The sequence below is a fragment of the Erythrolamprus reginae genome, chromosome 10, assembly GCF_031021105.1.
Source record: "Erythrolamprus reginae isolate rEryReg1 chromosome 10, rEryReg1.hap1, whole genome shotgun sequence".
In the NCBI taxonomy this organism is placed as follows: domain Eukaryota; kingdom Metazoa; phylum Chordata; class Lepidosauria; order Squamata; family Dipsadidae; genus Erythrolamprus; species Erythrolamprus reginae.
In genome coordinates this window covers 28,552,200-28,572,363 of record NC_091959.1, presented here as the reverse complement: position 1 = coordinate 28,572,363, position 20,164 = coordinate 28,552,200, and the positions used below count along the sequence as shown (strand labels likewise).

The following is a 20,164-nucleotide window of genomic DNA, read 5'->3' as shown; positions in this document are numbered from 1 at the left end:
TGGACTCTTCAAGCCTGCCTTGTTCAGGACTTTATTACACAAGGCTAAACTAGTGGTGGACCTCCCCGGTCCTGCAAAGGCCGCTGAAACGCCAAGGTCAACTATCCTACTGACAGAACCCAAACCTGAAACAGACCATATCCCGGCACCAGATATTTTTATACAAAACGCCAAAAGACCATGGCAACAACCAGCGGCAGCTCAAGGTCCTTCGGCGTTGGAGCGCAAGTTTTATACCTGTGACGAAGAGCTGGAGAATCTGCTCCAATTTCCACCAATTGACCACCCAGTGGTAAACCTGGTGTCTAATGCCATGGTTCCTGCCGAGTCCGGGGATAATTTGAAACCCGAGGACAGAAAGGCGGAGATCTTGCTCCGGAAATCGCATGCCATGTCCGGATGGGGATTTCGAGCAGCGGCCGCTGCTTCCTTCTTCAATAGGGCTTCCATAGCATGGATTGAAGAAATGATGTCAAAACTGGGACCGGAAGATGGTAGGCTGCGGCAGGACTTGAGTAAACTGCTAGCCGCAGCGGAATTTTCGGCGGACGCCACTCTCCACGCTGCCAAGTTCTCAGCGAGAGGGATGGCCACAACGCTTTCATCCAGACGCCTGTTGTGGCTAAGGAACTGGCAGGCTGACACTAAATCAAAGTGGCGCTTGGCCTCCTCCCCTTTCCGCGGCGCTGACTTCTTCGGGGAGGTCCTGGATAAAGTCCTTATTGAAGATAAGGATAAGCGGAAGGTTCTCCCCAGGTCCAACAGGCGGCAGGACAGGCGGACTACACCATACAACAGACGGCAGTCTTTTCGTTGGGACACCCCTTCTGGAACCGGCCACAACCAGCGACCATACTCGAAGGGCCGATTCAACCAGTCCTCATCTTTTCGAAATGACCGGTCAGGGTTCCAGGACAGAACCAGAGGATATCAGCAGGCTAGACGCCCATTTAGAGGCGCAAGCCAGAGGGGCTTCAAACGCCCCAAATGACTCCGAAGGCGGACAACCAATAGGAGGAAAGCTCCGCCTCTACAGCTCATTCTGGCGAGCCACCTCCTCGGACAAATGGGCAATAGCCATGGTGTCGCGAGGCCTCAGATTGGAGTTCCTTCAGCCCCCACCCAACCGTTTCCTCCAGTGCCCGACACCTCGGAACCCTGCCAAGAGTCAGGAACTATTTCAGGAGATAACGCACTTATTGCATATCCAGGCCATAGAGCCAGTACCGCAGCACGACTGGGGGACCGGTTTCTACTCCATGATCTTTACTGTACCAAAATCATCGGGAGGTTGCCGTTTGATCCTGAATTTGAAGCAACTAAACCTGTACATCCTGTACAGGAAATTCAGGATGCACTCGTTGCAGACCATCCTGACTGCAATACGCCTCCAGGACTTTTTAACATCACTAGACCTGAAGGAGGCATACCTGCATGTACCAATTTATCCTCCTCATCGAAGGTTTCTGCGATTTTGTGTCGAGGGCGTGCACTACCAATACAGGGCCATGCCATTCGGCCTTTCTTCAGCGCCCCGCACATTCACCAAGCTACTGGATGTCCTCACAGCGAGCCTGCGTGCACAATCGGTGCGCCTAATGGCCTATTTGGACGACATTGTGATCTTGTCCAAATCACAGGCACAGGCTCAACAGGATCTCGCCATGACGATGAGGACCTTGACGGAACACGGTTTCACCATCAATGTGCCCAAGAGTCAGCTGATTCCATCTACCACGCTACTACATCTGGGCTCCATCATCGACACGACTTCGTGCATGGTGTACCTCTCCCCGGAGAGAAGGAAAAACATAGTGTCCCTCATTTCATCCATCCGGAGAGACAAACGGACATCCCTGGCCTTTTTGTCCAGGGTACTAGGGACTTTAGTCTCTTGCATAGGGATAATTCCGTGGGCCAGACACCACATTCGAAGCCTTCAATGGTTTCTGCTGCCAGCCCAGAAGGTTCGGACAAGCCACTCCACCGTGCGGGTTCGTCTTCCAAGGGAGGTAAAAGACTCTCTGGCATGGTGGGTCTCCCCAGCCTTGTGCCGTGGGCTGTCGTTCCGCACACACGATCTAGTCACTCTGACTACAGACGCCAGTCTCTCGGGTTGGGGAGCGCATATTGGCCAGCAGTGCACACAAGGCCTCTGGTCCAAGGAGGATCTCAACCCGGTGAACATAAATTTTCTGGAGCTCAGGGCAGTTTTCCTGGCGCTCCAGCACTTTCTTCCTTTTCTTCAAGACAAACATGTACTAGTCCTGACGGACAATGTAGCGACCAAGGCTTACCTCAACCATCAGGGGGGTACGAGGTCGCGACGCCTCATGCAGGAAGCTTCGGCCCTCTTCACCTGGGCCGAGAGGAATCTGGCATCATTATCAGCGGAACACATCGCGGGGGTCGACAACACTCAGGCCGATTGGCTGAGCAGGACCACTCTCGACCCGACAGAGTGGAAGCTGGACTCGCGACTGTTCCAGGCAATCACGGAACGTTTCGGCACGCCTCTGGTGGACATGTTCGCGACACACACCAATGCGCAGCTCCCCAGATTTTACACTCGTTTCCCTTCGCCCAGGGCGGAGGGAGTCGATGCCCTAACCTCACGTTGGCCGCAGGTTCTCCTTTACGCCTACCCACCGACGAAGATCCTACCGAAAGTGGTGGACAAGATTTTGCGGGAGAGGGCAGAGGTAATTCTGGTAGCTCTGTACTGGCCACGCAGACCGTGGTTTTCGGATCTAGTGTCTCTTTCAACTTCCCCACCGTGGAGGATTCCGGACAGAGAAATATCCCTCAGCCAGGGATCGGTCAATCACCCGGAACCCCAGTGGTTTCAACTAACCGCTTGGAGATTGAGCGGAGCAGATTGAGGGGACACCATTTACCTGATAGCATTATCTCAACAATACAGGCAGCTCGACGGCCATCCACCTCAAGAATATACCAGGCCACCTGGTCGGCCTTCTGTAAGTTCTGTCAGGAGAACAGCATGGACACGGAATCGGCTTCGGTGTTGCAGGTATTGGGGTTCCTCCAAGCGGGTCTGGATCGGGGATTAGCTCCCAATACCCTCAGGAGGCAGGTTGCAGCCTTGTCCACAATTATTAGAACAGGGGATCATAGATCCTTATCTCTCCATCCTTGGGTAAAGGACTTCCTTAAGGGCGCTGCAAACACTCGTCCCCCCCACAATTCACCGATTTCCATCGTGGGACCTGTCGTTAGTGTTAAAGGCATTGACTGGTCCACCGTTCGAACCATTAAGGTCCATAACACTTAGGTTCCTAACAATTAAGACGGCCTTCCTGGTCGCTGTTACATCAGCTAGGAGGGTCTCGGACATATCGGCGCTCTCTGTACGTTCCGATCTTTGTATATTTTATCCTGACAGGCTGGTCTTACGGCTAGATCCAGCATTCCTGCCTAAGATTAACTCTCTTTTCCACAGAAAGCAGGAAATAGTGTTGCCTGATTTTTGTGCTCGTGGGAATCATCCGTTAGAACTCAGGTGGCACAAACTGGATGTCAGGAGAGCCGTCAAGATTTATATTAGACGGACAGAGCCATTTAGAAGGTCCGAAAGGTTGTTCATTTCTTTCTCACAGACTAAATTGGGGCTTGGGGTTTCTCCCAAGTCCATCAGTCGTTGGATTCGAGAGTGTATTGCTGAAGCTTACAGGACTACCACTCAGACTCTCCCTCAGGGGATTACTGCTCATTCCACTCGCAGTGCAGCCACTTCAGCAGCCTGGATGACACAAGCTTCGGCTGAGGACATATGCCGGGCAGCAACGTGGTCTGCACCTTCTACATTCATCCGACATTATAAACTGGACACGTATGCTTCAGCTGAGGCTTCCTTTGGGAGAAGAGTTTTGCAGAGGGTTTGTTCTACTGTTAATCCCTGAATCTGCTCTCTCCCACCCTTGGACTAGAACTGGGGCATATCCCATCCTGGACTCTCCTTCCAGAAGCAGTGGAGAAGAACCGTTGTACCTACCTGAACGGTCTTCTCGATGCTCTGGAAGGAGAGTCCAGACCCACCCAAGTAATCGTTTGATTCAGGGGATTGGGTTTGTTTTTTCTAATCATTGTGTTTAATAAGGGTTCAATAAAATTGTGTTGGATAATAATGACTTCGTTTTTTAAAACTGAGCCCTTGGGGGCAGGCAAGGGGCGGTGCCTAATTAACATGTTAATTTATAACTCAGTCTCAACCAATAAGATTGAGGGTTAACCCATCCTGGACTCTCCTTCCAGAGCATCGAGAAGACCGTTCAGGTAGGTACAACGGTTCATCTCACCCAGGTCAAGGTTGACTCAGCTTTCCATCCTTTCCAGGTGGGATGCAATCAGGTCTCTTGCCTGGAGAAGGAGGTTGGAATAGAAGTCCTCCAAGGTCCCTTCTAGCCCAGTAATTCTTTGACCTGACCTCTTAGAGTCATTGATGCTGAACTTGGAGAGGGTTTGGTGCAGAAGTGGGGAAATGAGAGGGCATAGTCACCATTATATGGAATTGATTTTCAGTGGCAAAGGGTTTTAATGGATGAACAATTATTCTTGGCATTTGTCCTTTTCAGTTTGCTTATTTGTGATCTCTCTTTCTTGTTAGCGTATCAAAAAAAAAACCTCGTCCAAAGTTGATGGCTATTGGTAGCCTACTTCTGCCTGCCAGAATTTAATTGCCTCCAAAGGTGGGCACTGCAGAGAGGTGATAATTGTCCGATTAATCAGCCCAGGGAAATATCCAACAGCATTTCATCATCTTGAATTAAGTTATTTCTGAGGGTTGGAATAATATTTGCTTAAGGTCATTTGTATGCCACCTAATTGGCAAACTCCTAGGTGGCTTAGAATATAATATCTGCCTCGGTGACAGAATTATAGATGTTTATCCATCCTAACTGAGCCAAGAAAGCCAGTTGGAATGGGATTCAAACAGGGATATGTAAAAATTGGACTTATGTTGGGGTTAGGTGTAATGTTGGCCAGAATAGAAATAAAGAACAAATTTTGCAGAATCAAAAAGCAGAAAGTCTGCTGTGTTTATATTTTCTGATAATAATTAAGGTAGCAAAAATATATTTTTCTTGGGCATATCTCATTGCTGTTTAACTTAGCTGACAATTATTTGAGTGCTGTCAAAAATTTAAGTTTTGAGTCTGCTACTGTTTCTCTGAAAATAAGGTCCAGTCTTGTATATTTTTTTGCCACCGAAGAAGGCACTGCCAAGTCTTATTTTGGGAGGATGTCTTCCACTGATTCACTTTGTGGCAGTGACAGCAACAGCCCTGCCCAGCAGCAGCAGCACCCTGCTGGCCCGCTTCTTCTGCAGCCGCTTATGTCAATCTGGAGCCCGTTTCTCAGCTGAAGAGGCCTTTCCTGCAGGCCTCTGAGAATGAAACAAGGTCGGGGGTGATGTGCGCGAGTGGCTGCAGAAGAAGTGAGCTGGCGAGGCTGGTGTCGGGCTGGGCAAGGCCTGGCTGCAATTATCTGAAGGTGAGTCAGGCAGCTCCACCACCAACACATTCCCCACCTTAGCTTGACCTTTACCCATGTGATGAGCAGGGTCTTAACTAGGACTTATGGGGAGGGTTTGGGGGGGAGTAGAGCTCATTTTAGAAGCACATGTTTTTAAAAAATCAAGCTGGGACTTACTTTGGGGATCGGTCTTATTTTGGGGAAAACATGGCAATTTATTCCTTTGGCTAACTAGATGATTTGTGTCAGCTAATTGGTGATGCCACGGGCTATGGCTTTGAAATTTTTATCTCTGTACACAATCTTGAGCATTTGATTTACTTGTACTGGTTCTCAACCTTTCTAATGCTGTGATCCCTTAATATAGTTCCTCATGTTCTGGTGACCCCCCAACCATAATTCTAGCCCCAATTCTCCCTAGAGAGCTTGAAGCTGATTAGCAGGAAGGTCAGAGGGACACCCCCACTGTAAATGCCTGATTGGTCGGATTGTAAAAATATGTTCCAAGGTGCCAGAATAAAAGCTTTAGTTCCTACCACCATGGAAAATTTGTCTTTTGCTGTGGTCTGTGAAGCTGTCGTTCGACCCCCAAAGGGGCCCAGCCTCACTGGTTTACTGGGAAATCCCTGTCCAGATAGCCTTCAACTTACTACAGTTCATTTAGCAACCCGTTCACAATTACAGCGGCACCGAAAAACATGGCTTATGTGGCTGTTTTTCAGAGTTGTGACCTTTCCAGCATCCCTATGATTGTGGAATCAAAATTTGGATATTTATCCAGATCCCCTCAACAATTGCAGCAATCAGCTTAACAACTGTGCCCCCCCCCCAAAAAAGATTGTAAAAATCAGACACAATTCACTGAACGTCCGACCTGCTTAGCCACAGGAATCTCAGTCCTATTTATAGTTGTAAGTTGAGGACTATTTTTCCCTCCCCTAACGTGCAGTTATTTACATTTGATTTCTAATTCCGAGTTGACCTCTCTCGGTCCAGAGAGGGACAGCCAAATGGCCGGATGTGGCTTGGGGAATCATAAAATGCCCAGGTCTTTGTTTCTGATACATATTCAAAGATTTCACCAGAGTAGAATGGGAGAGTGCGCTGTGCACTGAAAATAGAATGTTACTGGGGGGTTGGGTTGGTTTGGGTTTTTTTGATGGACTTCAATTCATGATATGTTCTTTGCAGTAATACCTTAAAAGGTCCGTGGCTGACTTGTTTGTCTTCTAGTGCCATCCGTCCCTCTGGATGTCATCTCTGCCTCCAACTCATCCTCTCAGCTGATTGTGAAATGGAACCCTCCCACTTACCCCAATGGCAACCTGTCCTACTACATTGTAAGGTGGCAGCAGCAGCCTCAGGATAGTTACCTGTACAGGCACAACTACTGCTCCAAAGGTAAGGCCTACACGGAGGCATCCCTGCAGGCTTTCCAGTAGCTTTTCCTCACCTTAACCAGTTTCCTACATTCATGGCGGAACACCTCTTCAATGTCAATTCATCTGTAGGGCACAAAGTGAGGGAAAGTGATACGGGGGTCTCTACCTCTTTCAAAGTTCAACAGCAATGCATCAAAGCTTCATTTGTGCACATAGTTCTCTACTAATGGTCAATGCTATATTTGAATGTTTCCCATGTTGAAGAGAAAAGAAAAACTCCTTTGATATTGAAAGCAACAAAGAAAGGTCGAGCCAACTCAACCTTCTGTTTAATTTGAAGGTTGGGCTTCTTATTCAGATGGCCATATATAGCAACAAGGAACGCATCTATTTACGCCTGTTGAGGTGCTCCTCAACTTCATTTAGTGACCGTCACAACGACGCTGTGTCCCAGGATCATCCGGTCAACTTTTGTGACCTTCTGGCAAGGAAAGTCAATGGGGAGGCCAGGTTCACTTAACAACCAGGTTACTAACATCTGCAATAATTCATTTAACCACTGTGGCAAAAAAAATTGTAAAATGAGGCAAAACTCACTTAACTGTCTCACTCAGCAACATAAATTTTGGGCTCAATACGTCAAGGACTACCTGTAGTACCCTGTTTACCCCAAAATAAGACATCCCCTGATAAAAAGCCCAATCGGACTTTTGAGTGTTTTGTAATAAGGCCAAGCGCTTATTTCAGGGTTAAAATAAATATAAGACAGGTTTTGTTTTTAGGAAAACACAGTAGAAAAAATGGGAACTTCTAGATGTTAAAACTGCTAGCCGTTCTCGTGAGCTGCTTTGTGACGATGGGAAGGGGTTTCAGCCTTTTTGGAAAGGTGGGAAGGTGTGATACACCTACACTTGTCTTCCTTTTGCACAAGTCCTCTAATATAACTGCTTTCCAGTCTTTACTAATCAACGTGGTCCCAATCTGTTAATCATCTCACAAAATCCTCATAATTAAGGAAGTATCAATCATATCTCAGTTCAACAACAGAATAGATCAATCTTTCCCAATTTTGGGCCACTTTAAGACCTAATACATAACTGGCTGGGGAATTCTGGGAATTGAAGTTCACCCGTCTTAAAAGTAGCCAAGTTTGAGAAACACTGGATGATTAGCTTGAAGCTAGACCTGAGCCCAACCACCAGTTTTCTCTATAGTGGTCTGGAAAGAGATCCTTGTAAGCCACTTGCCTGCCAGTTTATAGTTTTTTGAATGGTTGGGAAATCTGGAATTTGGAAGACATTCTGGGGTTTTGAAGTCCAGGTGGAAGAAGAGCCCACGTGAGTGGTCTCATTTGGAGATAACCATTCAGAAAGATGCTTTGGTCTTCCTAAACTCCACTAGGTCTCTTTCCTGCCTCATTATGCAAAGTGTGTCCCTAACATGGCCATGGCTACTGATGGAGAGGAATAGTTGGGGCCAAAATGTCTTCAGCGAGAATGTCACAGCTGCTGGGTGAGTTCACCAACCTCTTTTGATTTTACCTTTTCTCCTCTTCCTCCTCTCTTTTGCCTTCCAAGACAAAGTCCCGATTCGGAGATATGCGGATGGGACCATAGATACCGAAGAAGCCACAGAACCCACCAAGTCGCAGGGGTCTGGCGGTGAGAAAGGACCTACTTGCTGCAAATGCCCAAAGACAGAAGCAGAGAAGAAGGCTGAGAAGGAAGAAGCTGAGTACCGGAAAGTCTTTGAGAATTTCCTCCATAACGCCATCTTTTTGCCCAGGTGAGAAGGGGGGGGGGGGGGTGAGAATCCTAACCAGCCTGCCTTCCACAAGCAAATGGGATCCAGGGTGGTGGCATTTATGTCTTTGGTCTTAATTCTTACATTCGACAACAAGAATAGGCTAGAAGGATTTGGCGAAGAGGTCTGCAGCTATGATTGGGGTGAGGAGCATTTGAAGATGAATTTGAGCATCAAGTGTTGCTTGAGAGGGGCTGATGGGCTGCTGAATTTAACCCTTTCTGTGACATGAGCACAATAGCAATAGCATTTAGACTTATATACCGCTTTTACAGCCCTCTCTAAACGGTTTACAGAATCCACCTATTGCCCCCAACAATCTGGGTCCCCATTTTGCCCACCTCGGAAAGATGGAAGGCTGAGTCAACCTTGAGCCGGTGGTGAGATTTGAACCGCTGAACTATAGCTAGCAGTTAGCTGAAGGAGCCTGCAGTGCTGCACTCTAACCACTGTACCACCCACAGCTTCCCCCTCCCCTTTTTCCTCCCTCCCTCCCTTCCTTTTTCTCTCCTCCCTCCTTCTCTTCCTCCATCCTTTCACCTTCCTTCCTCCCTCATTCCGTTCCTCCCTCCCTCCCTTTCTCTTTCTCTTCTCCCTCCTTCTCTTCCTCGATCTCTTCTACCTTCCTTCCTTCCTCCCCTCCCTGCCTTTTGTCTCATTTCATCCAGTTTTGTTCCTTTCTGATCCTCTACCCTCTTTTCTTCTTTTTCTAAATATATGTTTAGGATTTGTGTGTGAGAGAGAGGGGGGTGGGTGAACTGTAAGTACACATGGAGCTCCCTTAACTTTACAAGCAGGGTGTCTTAGAGGGAATTCATTTTAATTAATAGCTACCAATCCAGTTGCTGCTTTGTTCCTGTCCCTGTGTGGGGGGGGGAGAGGATATGGCTTCTGGTGTGATAGGTAGGTGACAATTCTGTATCCCCATTTCCTCTGTCAAAGGACACCTCCTTCTTCACCCAGCACATTCTGTGGCCATTTGGACTGTTACTGAGCTGAGCCCGCTTGAAAAATCTCTTCCTCCCTGAGAGTCTCCCCGTTGAACAACCTTTTGTCCCCCGCTGTGCTCTTCTCTATCCTTTGACAGGTGCCATTATGACTCAGGAGAGAATTGGCTAGCTTTAGGAAGATTTGGAAAAGCAACTTCCCCAATAAAACTGTTAATATTTGAGTGTAGGCTCCTGGGAGAGCGAGCATCACGTAAACATCTTTCTACACTGAGCTGGATTAGCTCCGCTGACTGAAGCACTCAGGGTCATTGCTGGTTCATGTGAAATTCCAATTCTTTCTTTTGAGATGTCTCCTCCTCTTTCTGCTCCCCTTTTCTACTTCCCTCAACCATTCCCTTGATTTTCTTTCCTGTCTTGTTCTGGGGGAACTAAGAATAGCAAAAGACAGGAGATCCCACCAATTGCCGTTAAATGTTTTGCAACGGAATAATATAGCCTGCTCCAAAGTAGGTACTGTATTTCAGAAAAGGCTTAATTTGGGAGCAAAATGACTCTCTTTAAATGACCCCTTCATGTTGGGGGGGGGGGGCTGGGTGGAACAAAGGGTTACTAGCCCTAGAAGCTTCTCCATTCCAGAGGAAAGAGCTGGCATGTTATTAGCCTTCTTGGCTTTTGATAGATTGCAGCTTGTAGGGAAATACGTCAGTGGCCTGACTGCCTGGGCTTCATTCCACCATTTTGGTTCAGCTTGGGGTCATAAGTGCTTTCCCTTTTGGCGCTCTAAGAATCACGTCAGAGCCAAATTGGTTCAGCGGTTAAGGTACTAGAAAACAGGAGGTGGTGAGTTCTAGTCCCATCCTAGTGAAAGCCAACTGGATGACTTTGGGCCAATCGCTAGGAGGCTCTGAGTTCTTGTCCTGTTTTAGGCATGAGAGCTGGCTAGGTGAGTTTGGGTCAATCACCAGGAGAATGTGAGTTATAATTCCACCTTAGGAACAAAAGCTGCTGGGTGACTGGACAAGCACTGGGGACTGAGTTCTAGTCCCACATTAGTCATGAAAGCCAGCTGGGTGATTTTTGGACCAATCACCGGGAGATTGTGAGTTCTAGTTCCCACCTCCTTAGGCATGAAAACTGGCTGGGTGACTTTGCATCATCTCTATTGGCTCATCACACCTCACAGGGTTGCTGTTTTGGGGAAAATAGGAGGAGGAAGGAGCATTACGAATGCCCACTACCTTGAGTTACCTATAAAATAATAAAGGCAGGATTTTTTTAAAAAAAATCAAACGAAATAAATATGGGTGAAGCTCACCTCTCGTATATTCACTAAACTGGTAAAACTATTACTAAGAATCCCAAATGTCAGGGGAAAATGACATTACCACATTAAATGAGATTTTGCTCCAGGGTCTTATCTCTGTCCGTGACCCAAACGACACATTTCACTTCCACAGACTCCTCCAAGGATATTGATTTGTCTCCCATCCCGAGTGCTACATTGTAGTTTCAATCTTCTTTGGAAATCTGTTGACTCAGTTTATACATTGCTCTCATTCCTGGTTTGTGTTGCTGTGGTTGAAACCAATCCAAGTTGGCCGGGGTCATGGAGTGCACTAAGCTCTGAAACGTGGCTTAGAGGGGCCAGTAGCTGGTTTAGATTAGGGCAAAATGGGGGGGGGGGGGGAACGTATTAAATTTACCATACCTCTCATCATGCTGTTGTGAAAGGAACAGAAACTTATGGTGTGAGCTTTCACTTAAGTGTTTAATAATTAACTGAACTGCCAATTGCTTAGGAAAGAGCAGATATATATCTTCCATAGGAGGCTGTTGCTGCTGATTTTTTCCTGCCATTTAGTTATTTTCTGTAGTTATGTCTGCATCATTGTCTCATTTTGGATTTTCTTTCTAGTAAGTTGTCCCTCCTGGGCTTTGCTAAACTCTGTCACTTTTCACTTGACTTGGAAGTCAACGCGAATCTACAGAGCTGTTGAACTCTATCACAACCAAATCATTTTGAGGCAAAAATTGCAAACTGTACCGAAACTGATAACTTTGGCTAATGCACCTTTAAATAAAGCAAGGCCCCCTCTTCGCTCCTTTCAATCACGAGACATGTAATAATTTTAAAGTGTGACCTACTTAGGGTTATTTTGACTCGGGCTACATGCAGGGAAGGGGTATATTTTTGCTTTTTAAATCCTCTAATAACTTTGGGTACTATTTTTTCTTAAAATATTGTTGCTTTGGAGTGCAGATTTGAGTGTCCAAGAGATTAAAGCCTGTTGTTGGTGGTTTGTTTTTGGTCCAGACCTGATCGGAAGAGGAGGGATTTGATACGGGTGGCAAACACAACAATGTTTGCCGGTAAGAACAAGACTGGGATTGCTCCAGAACACCAGAACAACGGGACTGACATGGAGGAGGGTGAGATGGAGTTTCCCTTCTACGAAGCGAAAGTGGAGGGCAAGGAACGGACCCTCATCTCCCAGCTCCTGCCTTTCACCCTTTATCGGATCGACATCCACAGCTGCAATCACGAAGCGGCACGCCTGGGCTGTAGCGCTTCAAATTTTGTCTTTGCCCGGACGATGCCTGCAGGTACAATCTCTCATCTTTTATTTAGTGTACGTGTAGCTTAAGACAGCATCGTGGTCCAATCTGGTCCATAAACTCCCCCGTAGAAGTAGAGTTGATGAAGGAAGAGGGCTGCAATGTTATTTAAGCCAGGTTTTCTTTCTTTTTTAGTTTTAGTTTTAATTTTAGTTTTTTTACAAACATCAATACGTAAACAATGTGGCCCCTGGGTGTCAGACATTCTAGTACTAATAAAACTAATAGCATTAGTAATAGTTAATACTTTCAACCAACTTATATATTTCTAATAGTAATACATATTTATATACAATTGCAATATTCAATTATTCTATGTTTTCTCTTATTATTGCTCTTATTATATAAAAGTGTGTATACACTAATATTAAATGAGGAGAGGTGAATGTTTGTGAGAACACAGAGAGGTTGTGGGTGTATAGTTCAGAAGAGAATGTATGGTTTATTTTAATGTAGGGTACATTTTAGGGTTAGAAGGTTTTTAATGAATATTTATTTTTGTTATTGTAACTTTAATTTTAATTATATTAAACTCAATCTTTTAGAGATGGATGAATGGATATGTGTGGAAAGATAGGATGTTTGGGATGAATCTGATTATCTGAGCAGTAGAGGGCCGGAATATTCCGGTTTTGCTGGAGAGAGGCAGATATGGCGGGAGATATGGGGTGGGCTGCTCCCAGGGAATAATGCTCCCCTCATCCAGGATTTACTCCTGGAGGAGAAGGCCAACCTGGCATGTTGACTGAGACCTGGCAGGGCCCAAAGGGAGGGGTACCTCTCTCGGAAATGTGCCCAGCTGGGTTTCAGGTGTGGCATTAGCCACGACCCCAGGGAAGGGGTGGAGGAGTGGCTATTTTAGCCAAGAAGACCACCGGCCTATGCAGGCTCATTGCTCGTGAGACATCTGGCTGTGAATCCCTCCTTGTGAAGTTGGAACTAGGGGTACTGGTGAGCTTGTTACTCACGTACCTGCCTCCCAGCTGTGTGTCAACAGCCCTGCCTGTGCTACTCAAGGAGGTGGCTGGGCTGGTGGTGGAGTTCCCCAGACTTATTGTCTTGGGGGATTTTAATCTGTCATCGCTTGGCGAATCCTCTGGGTTGGTGCAGGAGTTCATGGCAACCATGGACCTGACCCAAGTAGTACAGGGTCCAACTCATGAAGGAGGACACGCTCCAGATATGGTATTCTTCTCAGAGCAGTTGAGCAATGATCTGAGATTAAGGGGCTTAAATATCTTGCCTTTGTCAGGGTCAGATCATTTTCTGCTACGGATGGATTTTAAGGCTCCAATCCTCCCCCACAGGGAGGCGGAACCGATTAGGAGGTTCCGCCCCAGATGCTTGATGGACCCAGAGGGCTTTCAGAGGGCGCTTGGGGTTTTGCCGGATTCTCTTGTACACAGTTCAGCAGAGTCTCTTGCTGCGGCCTGGAATACGGCTGCGATGAAGGCTCTTGACCGAATTGCGCCTTTGCGACCTCTCTGTGGCAGTAGACCCTGGAGATCTCCTTGGTCCACTGAGGAACTCTGGGGAATGAAACGCCAGAAGAGAAGTCTAGAGAAGCGTTGGAGGAAAAGTAGATCCGAATCTGACCGAACACTTGTAAAAGCTCATATGGAGATTTACAAAGTGGCTATCAGGTCAGCAATACGTGCATACAATGACGGCCTAATTGCGTCTGTGGAATCCCACCCAGCTTCCATGTTTAGGGTAACTCACTCTGAGGCATTTAACAAGTTTTTTGCATATAAAATCGCTGAGATCCAGTCCATCTGTTTGGAGGGAGTTTGATCTGGTGACACCTGATGACATGGACAAGGCCATTGGAGCTGTGAGTTCTGCCACCTGTTTATTGGACCCGTATTCCTCCTGGCTGGTTTCAGCAAGCAGGGAGGTAACACGGAGCTGGGTCCAGGAGATTACCAACACTTCATTGAGGGAGAGGTCCTTCCTGGCTCCCTACAAGGAGGCACTTGTGCACCCCCTCCTCAAGAAGCCATCTCTGGACTCAGCTGTATTTAACAACTATCATCCTGTCTCCAGGGGAAGGTTGTTGAGAAGGTGGTGTCGCTCCAGCTCCAGCGGTCCTTGGATGAAGCCAATGATCTAGGCCAGTGGTTCTCAACCTTGGGGTTGGGACCCCTTTGGGGATCGAACGACCATTTCACAGGGGTCGCCTAAGACCATGGGGAAAGACAAATTTCCAATGGTGTTAGCAACTAAAGCTTCTATTCTGGCATCTCGGAACATATTTTTATAATCCAATCAATCAGGTGTTTACAGGGGAGTGTCCCACTGACCTCTTGCCAATCAGCTTAAAGATCTGTTGGAAGAATTGGCACTAAACTTACAGTTGGGGGTCATCACAAGATGAGGAACTGTATTAAGGGGTCGCAGCATTAGAAAGGTTGAGAACCACTGATCTAGACCCTTAGTCAAGATTCAGGCCCGGCTATAACACAGAAACTGCTTTGGCCGCGCTGATGGATGATCTCTGGTGGGCCCAGGACAGGGGTTTATTCTCTATCCTGGTGCTTCTTGACCTCTCAGCGGCTTTTGATACCATCGACCATGGTATCCTTCTGTGCCGACTGGAGGGTCTAAGAGAGGGAGGCATCATTCTGTGGTGGTTTTCCTCCTACGTCTCCAGTCGATTGCAGTCGGTCTTAGTGGGTGGTCAGAGGTTGGCTCCTAGGTCCCTCCCTTGTGGAGTTTCGCAGGGGTCGGTCCTCTCCCCCCTGCTGTTTAATATCTACATGAAACCGCTGGGTGAGATCATCCGAGGGCACGGGGTGAGTCTGCTGATGACACCCAGTTATACATCTCCGCCCCGTGTCCACTCATTGAAGCAGTGGAAGTGATGTGCCGGTGTCTGGAGGCTGTCAGTGTATGAATGGGTGCCAACAGGCTCAAGCCTAACCCCGACAAGACGGAGTGGCTGTGGGTTTTGTCTCCCAATGACAATTCCATCTGTCCATCCATCACCCTGGGGTGGGGGTGGGAGCTTTTGCCCAGGTCCGCCTGGTGCACCAGTTGCGGCCATACCTAGACAGAGAGTCTCTGCTCACGGTCACTCATGCCCTTATCACCTCGAGGTTCGACTACTGCAATGCTCTCTACATGGGGCTACCTTTGAAAAGTGTTCGGAAACTACAAATTGTGCAAAATGCAGCCGCACGAGCAGTCATGGGCTTGCCCAGACAACTGCATATCTCTCCAGCACTCCACGGTCTGCATTGGCTGCCAATCGGTTTCCGGACTCAATTCAAAGTGTTGGCTATGATCTATAAAGCCCTACATGTCAAGGGACCAGAATACCTTCGAGACCACCTTCTGCCGCATGAATCCCAGTGACCGGTCAGGTCCCACAGAGCCAGCCTTCTCCAGATTTCGTCAACTAGACAATGTCATTTGGCAGGACCTAGGGGAAGAGCCTTCTCTGTGGGGGGCCCGGCCCTCTGCAATCAACTGCCCCCCGGAGATTCCTACTGCCCCCACCCTCCTCGGTTTCTGTAAGAGTCTGAAGATTCACTTATGTCGCCAGGCCTGGGGCCATTAGATCTTACCCCCTGGCTAATAAATGTGTTGAGAAAATGTGGAGTGAAATGAATGATTGTTTTTTATGGGGATTTTTTTTAGGGGGGGTAGATTTTTAATTAATTAATTGGATTTAAGATATAGTGTACTGCATATTTTATGTTATGAGCTGCCCCATGTGCTCAGAGAGGGGCAGCATAGAAATCCAAGTAATAAATAAATAAATATTCCTCTTTTCTCTTATTTCTATCCCTTACTTTTAATCATGTCATCCTTTGTTAAAAAAACATTTTCTAGCTATCCTACCTAATTTCTAATCATGTCACCTACCTTTTAAAAAAGGAGAGGAAAGAGAGAGGAAAAGAAAAACAAATCAGCAGCATCAAAAATGAAAGATCATCTATCTATCGTCTCTTGTCCACTTCGTAGCTTTTTATTGTGATTCTTTTTTTCTTTTTGACTTGACTCCCATATTCCTGTCTTAAGATCTTTACCTCTTTCTACATTTGCTTCTTGGCTATTCAATCTAAGAGATAGGCTTTCTGTTGATTGACATTCTATGTTGGGCGGGGCCATGATAAATTCAACATGGTAATACCAACATACATGGTGTTAATGCTATTGGCAAGATCCTCCCACAAGACTTTAATAGTTTTCCTCTTCCATCACTTTAAACATTTCACTTTTGTATATTTTGAGTATATTTTGAAGGGATTGTAGCACGCAACCAAAGTACAGTTGCAGCTTGTGTAGGCAGGACTAGGAGAATAAAGGTTTCAATAAACAGCTGAAGAGATCAACGCTGAGAGCTACTGTATGGTTCCTTGAAACTCCTTGAGTTGTTGTGGGGAAAAATGGGGATGAGGAAGGTGGGATACAAATAAATGAATCCTCTCTTACATTTACTTTCCACAGAAGGGGCTGATAACATTCCAGGAAGTGTAACGTGGGAAGGGAAGGAAGAAAACACCATATACCTGAAGTGGCCCGAGCCGGTTAACCCCAATGGGTTGGTTTTGATGTATGAAATCAAATACGGACAAAATGGAGAGGTATGGAGACTTCGCTGGTATTACAGGTAGCCCTTGACTTACAGTCTTTCATTCAGCCACTGTTCAAAGTTACGACATTGCCGAAGAAAGGGATTCACACTAGCAACTATGGCAACATGCGCTTGGTCATGGGATCAAAATTTATAAGCTTGGCAACTGGTGTGATCGCCATTCACGGCCTTCCCAGTTGGTTTCCAACAAGCAGAAGTCAATGAGGGAAGCTAGGTTTGCGTCACCACCCGGCAGGGGTTCCTACTTACTAGCAGTGCATTGCACGTGCAGCTCCGGGTGGCCAGTGCGCGTGCAGCTTCATCCCAGCGAGATTTTGCTTCTGCACATGCACAGGGGGCAAAATCTCATGAGAGGAGGCGCACATGAGCGAGATTGTTGCAAGGTTTTGTTTCCGTGCATCGCAAAAATCTCGTGTCGCTCATGCGCACATCCCCTGACACTCAGCTCGATTTTTACTACCGGTGCCCAGTATGGTCTGTACTGGGTAGGAATCCGCTACTGGTAACAACCGTGCGGTTCACTTAACCAAGTGAGTCACTTAGCGATCACAGCGAAAGAGGTCATAAAATCATGGCAAGTTCCTTTAACAGTTGCTTTGCTCTGTGAAGAAATTCTGCTCCTAATTGGGTTTGCAAGTCAAGGATTTGCCTGTAATTTGGTTATATTTCCAAACCTGGAATTAAAAGCCCACCGGTTCAAACTTTCTGAATGCTTACGTAACACCCGGGCCCAAAACCTTTACAGAGAATATTGGCCCCAAGGAATGGAATATCAGATATCAGGATAAGATTTTAACCCAGATATCTTGCAACAAAGGTGGAAAACAACACAGGACAGGGTGGCTCACCTTTCAAGAAAAGATGCCAAAAAGATTTAGCTAAAAGGCTGTTTATCAGCTGGTTGTGACCGTATTCCTGGTGATTATCGTATTAGGCTAGGTTTTTAAAAAGTCAGATGTTCTTTCACTTAATTGCAATTGCTCTTAGTGCTCTGAGTCCTCATGATGATCAAGGCAACATTTCTCAACCTTTGTAAACTCCAGGGCTTCAAATCTCAGCATTTTGCAGCCATCATGGCCGTCAATAAGAATTTTGGGAGTTGAAATCAATATACCTGGAAGTTGAAAAGTTTGTGAAATACTGAACCAAGGCCTAAATGTTTGTGGGGAGGGATTTGGGGCTTTATATACTGTTTGAGGTCATTTGTTGAGGCATCACACTATATATCAGTGAGGCCAGTAGGATTTATTCAGTCTCTGGGCTAATGCAGTTTTGGAACCCAGCCATTGTTAAAGGAGAATAGGTGATGCTCGGGATTTGCATTGTGGGTCCTTGGTGCTCTCTGAGCTTAGTGGCTGTCCTGCAGACATTTCACGACCCAGTTAGGTAACATCACCAGTGCTAGAAGGGAGTGGGATGGCGGAGAAGGAGGGGAGGGGAGCAGGGAGACGGTGGGGGGATCCTCCGTGCTCTCTAAGCTGTTTCCTGGCAGGCGTTTCATTACCTAACTATGGAGCCTCCTTGGTGCTAGCACGGAGCAGGGTTTGCATTCAAAGGGTCAGCTGCCTTGTCGCGCTCTTGGAGTTGTTTCGATTCCTTGACTGGGGTATTGTTAACTGCTTGATTGTTGATCTGATGTTAATCTTGGTGTTAATCTATGCTCATTTGCAATCCACACAGCCACCCCACCAACACCGACAGGACAAGCCACTAAAATATAACTTGAAAGCAGCCCCCTCCCCTTCCTTACTAGCACTGATGATGTTACCTAGTTGGGTAATGAAATGTCTGCAAAAAAAACCCCAAGGGCCCCTCGACCCTGTTATTGTCTCATGTAGCTATTTGCGTGTGCAGTCTAACTGCAGCTTCCTGTTCATTCCCATTTATTATGACTGGTTTTTGAGTCTTCGGAGAGGGGCGGCATACAAATCTAATAAATAAATAAATAATAATAATAATAATAATAATAATAATAATAATAATAATAATAATAATAATAATAATAATATACGAGACACCCCAGATTCGAAGTTCCAACAGCGGGGTCCTGCCGCACTGTCCAACTTCAGTGACTCAGCAAACAAGGCCAGGGATGATGGGCATTGGAGTGAATCCTTTTCCGACTTGGTAAGGCCGTTTCCTGAGATTTTTTGGGTGAAGTCAGTCGATGGAACTGTGCCATTTGGGGAAAACAAAGCAAGCAGAAAAGCAGGTTTCTTTATTTTCACTGTCAAAACTAAATCTTAAGACGAGCATTTGTACAATGTTCTCTTTTGTTCTTTGAACATCTGTTTAAATCGAACCAGGCAGCCTCCTGCAGGATTGGGTTTACCTTTTAGCACATTTTTTTTATCTTGCGAGTGAACAGACACATATTGCCTTGCAAAATGTCGTACAAGATTGCTCAGATTTTGTGCATTTGGGAGGAGAAACAACAAGGGAAGACTCTATTATACAGGCAATCCTCGACTTACAGCAGTTCATTTAGTGACCGTTTCAACTTGCAGCAGCACTGAAAAAAAGTGACTTACCGTATATACTCGAGTATAAGCCGACCCGAGTATAAGCCGAGGCACCAATTTTTGCCACGAAAACTGGGAAAACGTATTGACCCGAGTATAAGCCGAGGTTAGAAAATGCAGTGGCTACTGGTAACTTATAAAAATGGAAAACAATAAAATTACATTAATTGAGACATGTTTTAGAATATTTATTTTAAAGAAAACCAGTAAGCTAGCTCTGTAAATTTAAAAGAGGGTAAACAAATTAACAATATTAACAATAAATTAAAAAGTTAAAAAAGTAGCTCGATCAGGAACAAAGCTAAAACCTAAGAGTTAAAATCCTTCAAAACTGGATTCCTTCTCATCATTAATTGGATTTACATTATTGTTCTGTTTTTATATATGCTGTGAGCCACCCTGAGTCCTTGGAGAGGGATTGCATACAAATCCAATTAAATAAATAAACAAACAAACAAACAAACAAATAAATAAGTGTATCCAAAGAAGAGCTTCAGCATTAGCTGCTGTGAGGTTATCAGCATAGAAAACCAAATAGATAGATAGATAGATAGATAGATAGATAGATAGATAGATAGATAGATAGATAGATAGATATAGATAGAAAGATAGATAGACAGACAGACAGACAGAAAAATAGATAGATAGATAGATAGATAGATAGATAGATAGATAGATAGATAGATAGAAATAGATACAGATAGATAGATAGATAAATAGATAGATAGAAAAATAGATAGATAGAAAAATAGATAGATAGAAAGATAGAAAAATAGATAGATAGAAATAGATACA

The 20,164-nt window shown here is 45.9% G+C and overlaps 1 protein-coding gene across 3 annotated transcripts in view; it reads left to right on the top strand.

Moving 5' to 3' along the window:
- The window catches only part of IGF1R (insulin like growth factor 1 receptor), a 449,624-nt gene that overhangs the window by 382,274 nt on the left and 47,186 nt on the right, over window positions 1-20,164 (top strand). For all 3 annotated transcript variants that reach the window (XM_070762987.1, XM_070762988.1, XM_070762986.1), the window contains exons 9-12: window positions 6,727-6,894; window positions 8,453-8,660; window positions 11,943-12,232; window positions 16,700-16,836. In XM_070762987.1, coding sequence (XP_070619088.1) covers window positions 6,727-6,894; window positions 8,453-8,660; window positions 11,943-12,232; window positions 16,700-16,836 — 803 coding nt within the window. The remainder of the gene's footprint in view (window positions 1-6,726; window positions 6,895-8,452; window positions 8,661-11,942; window positions 12,233-16,699; window positions 16,837-20,164) is intronic.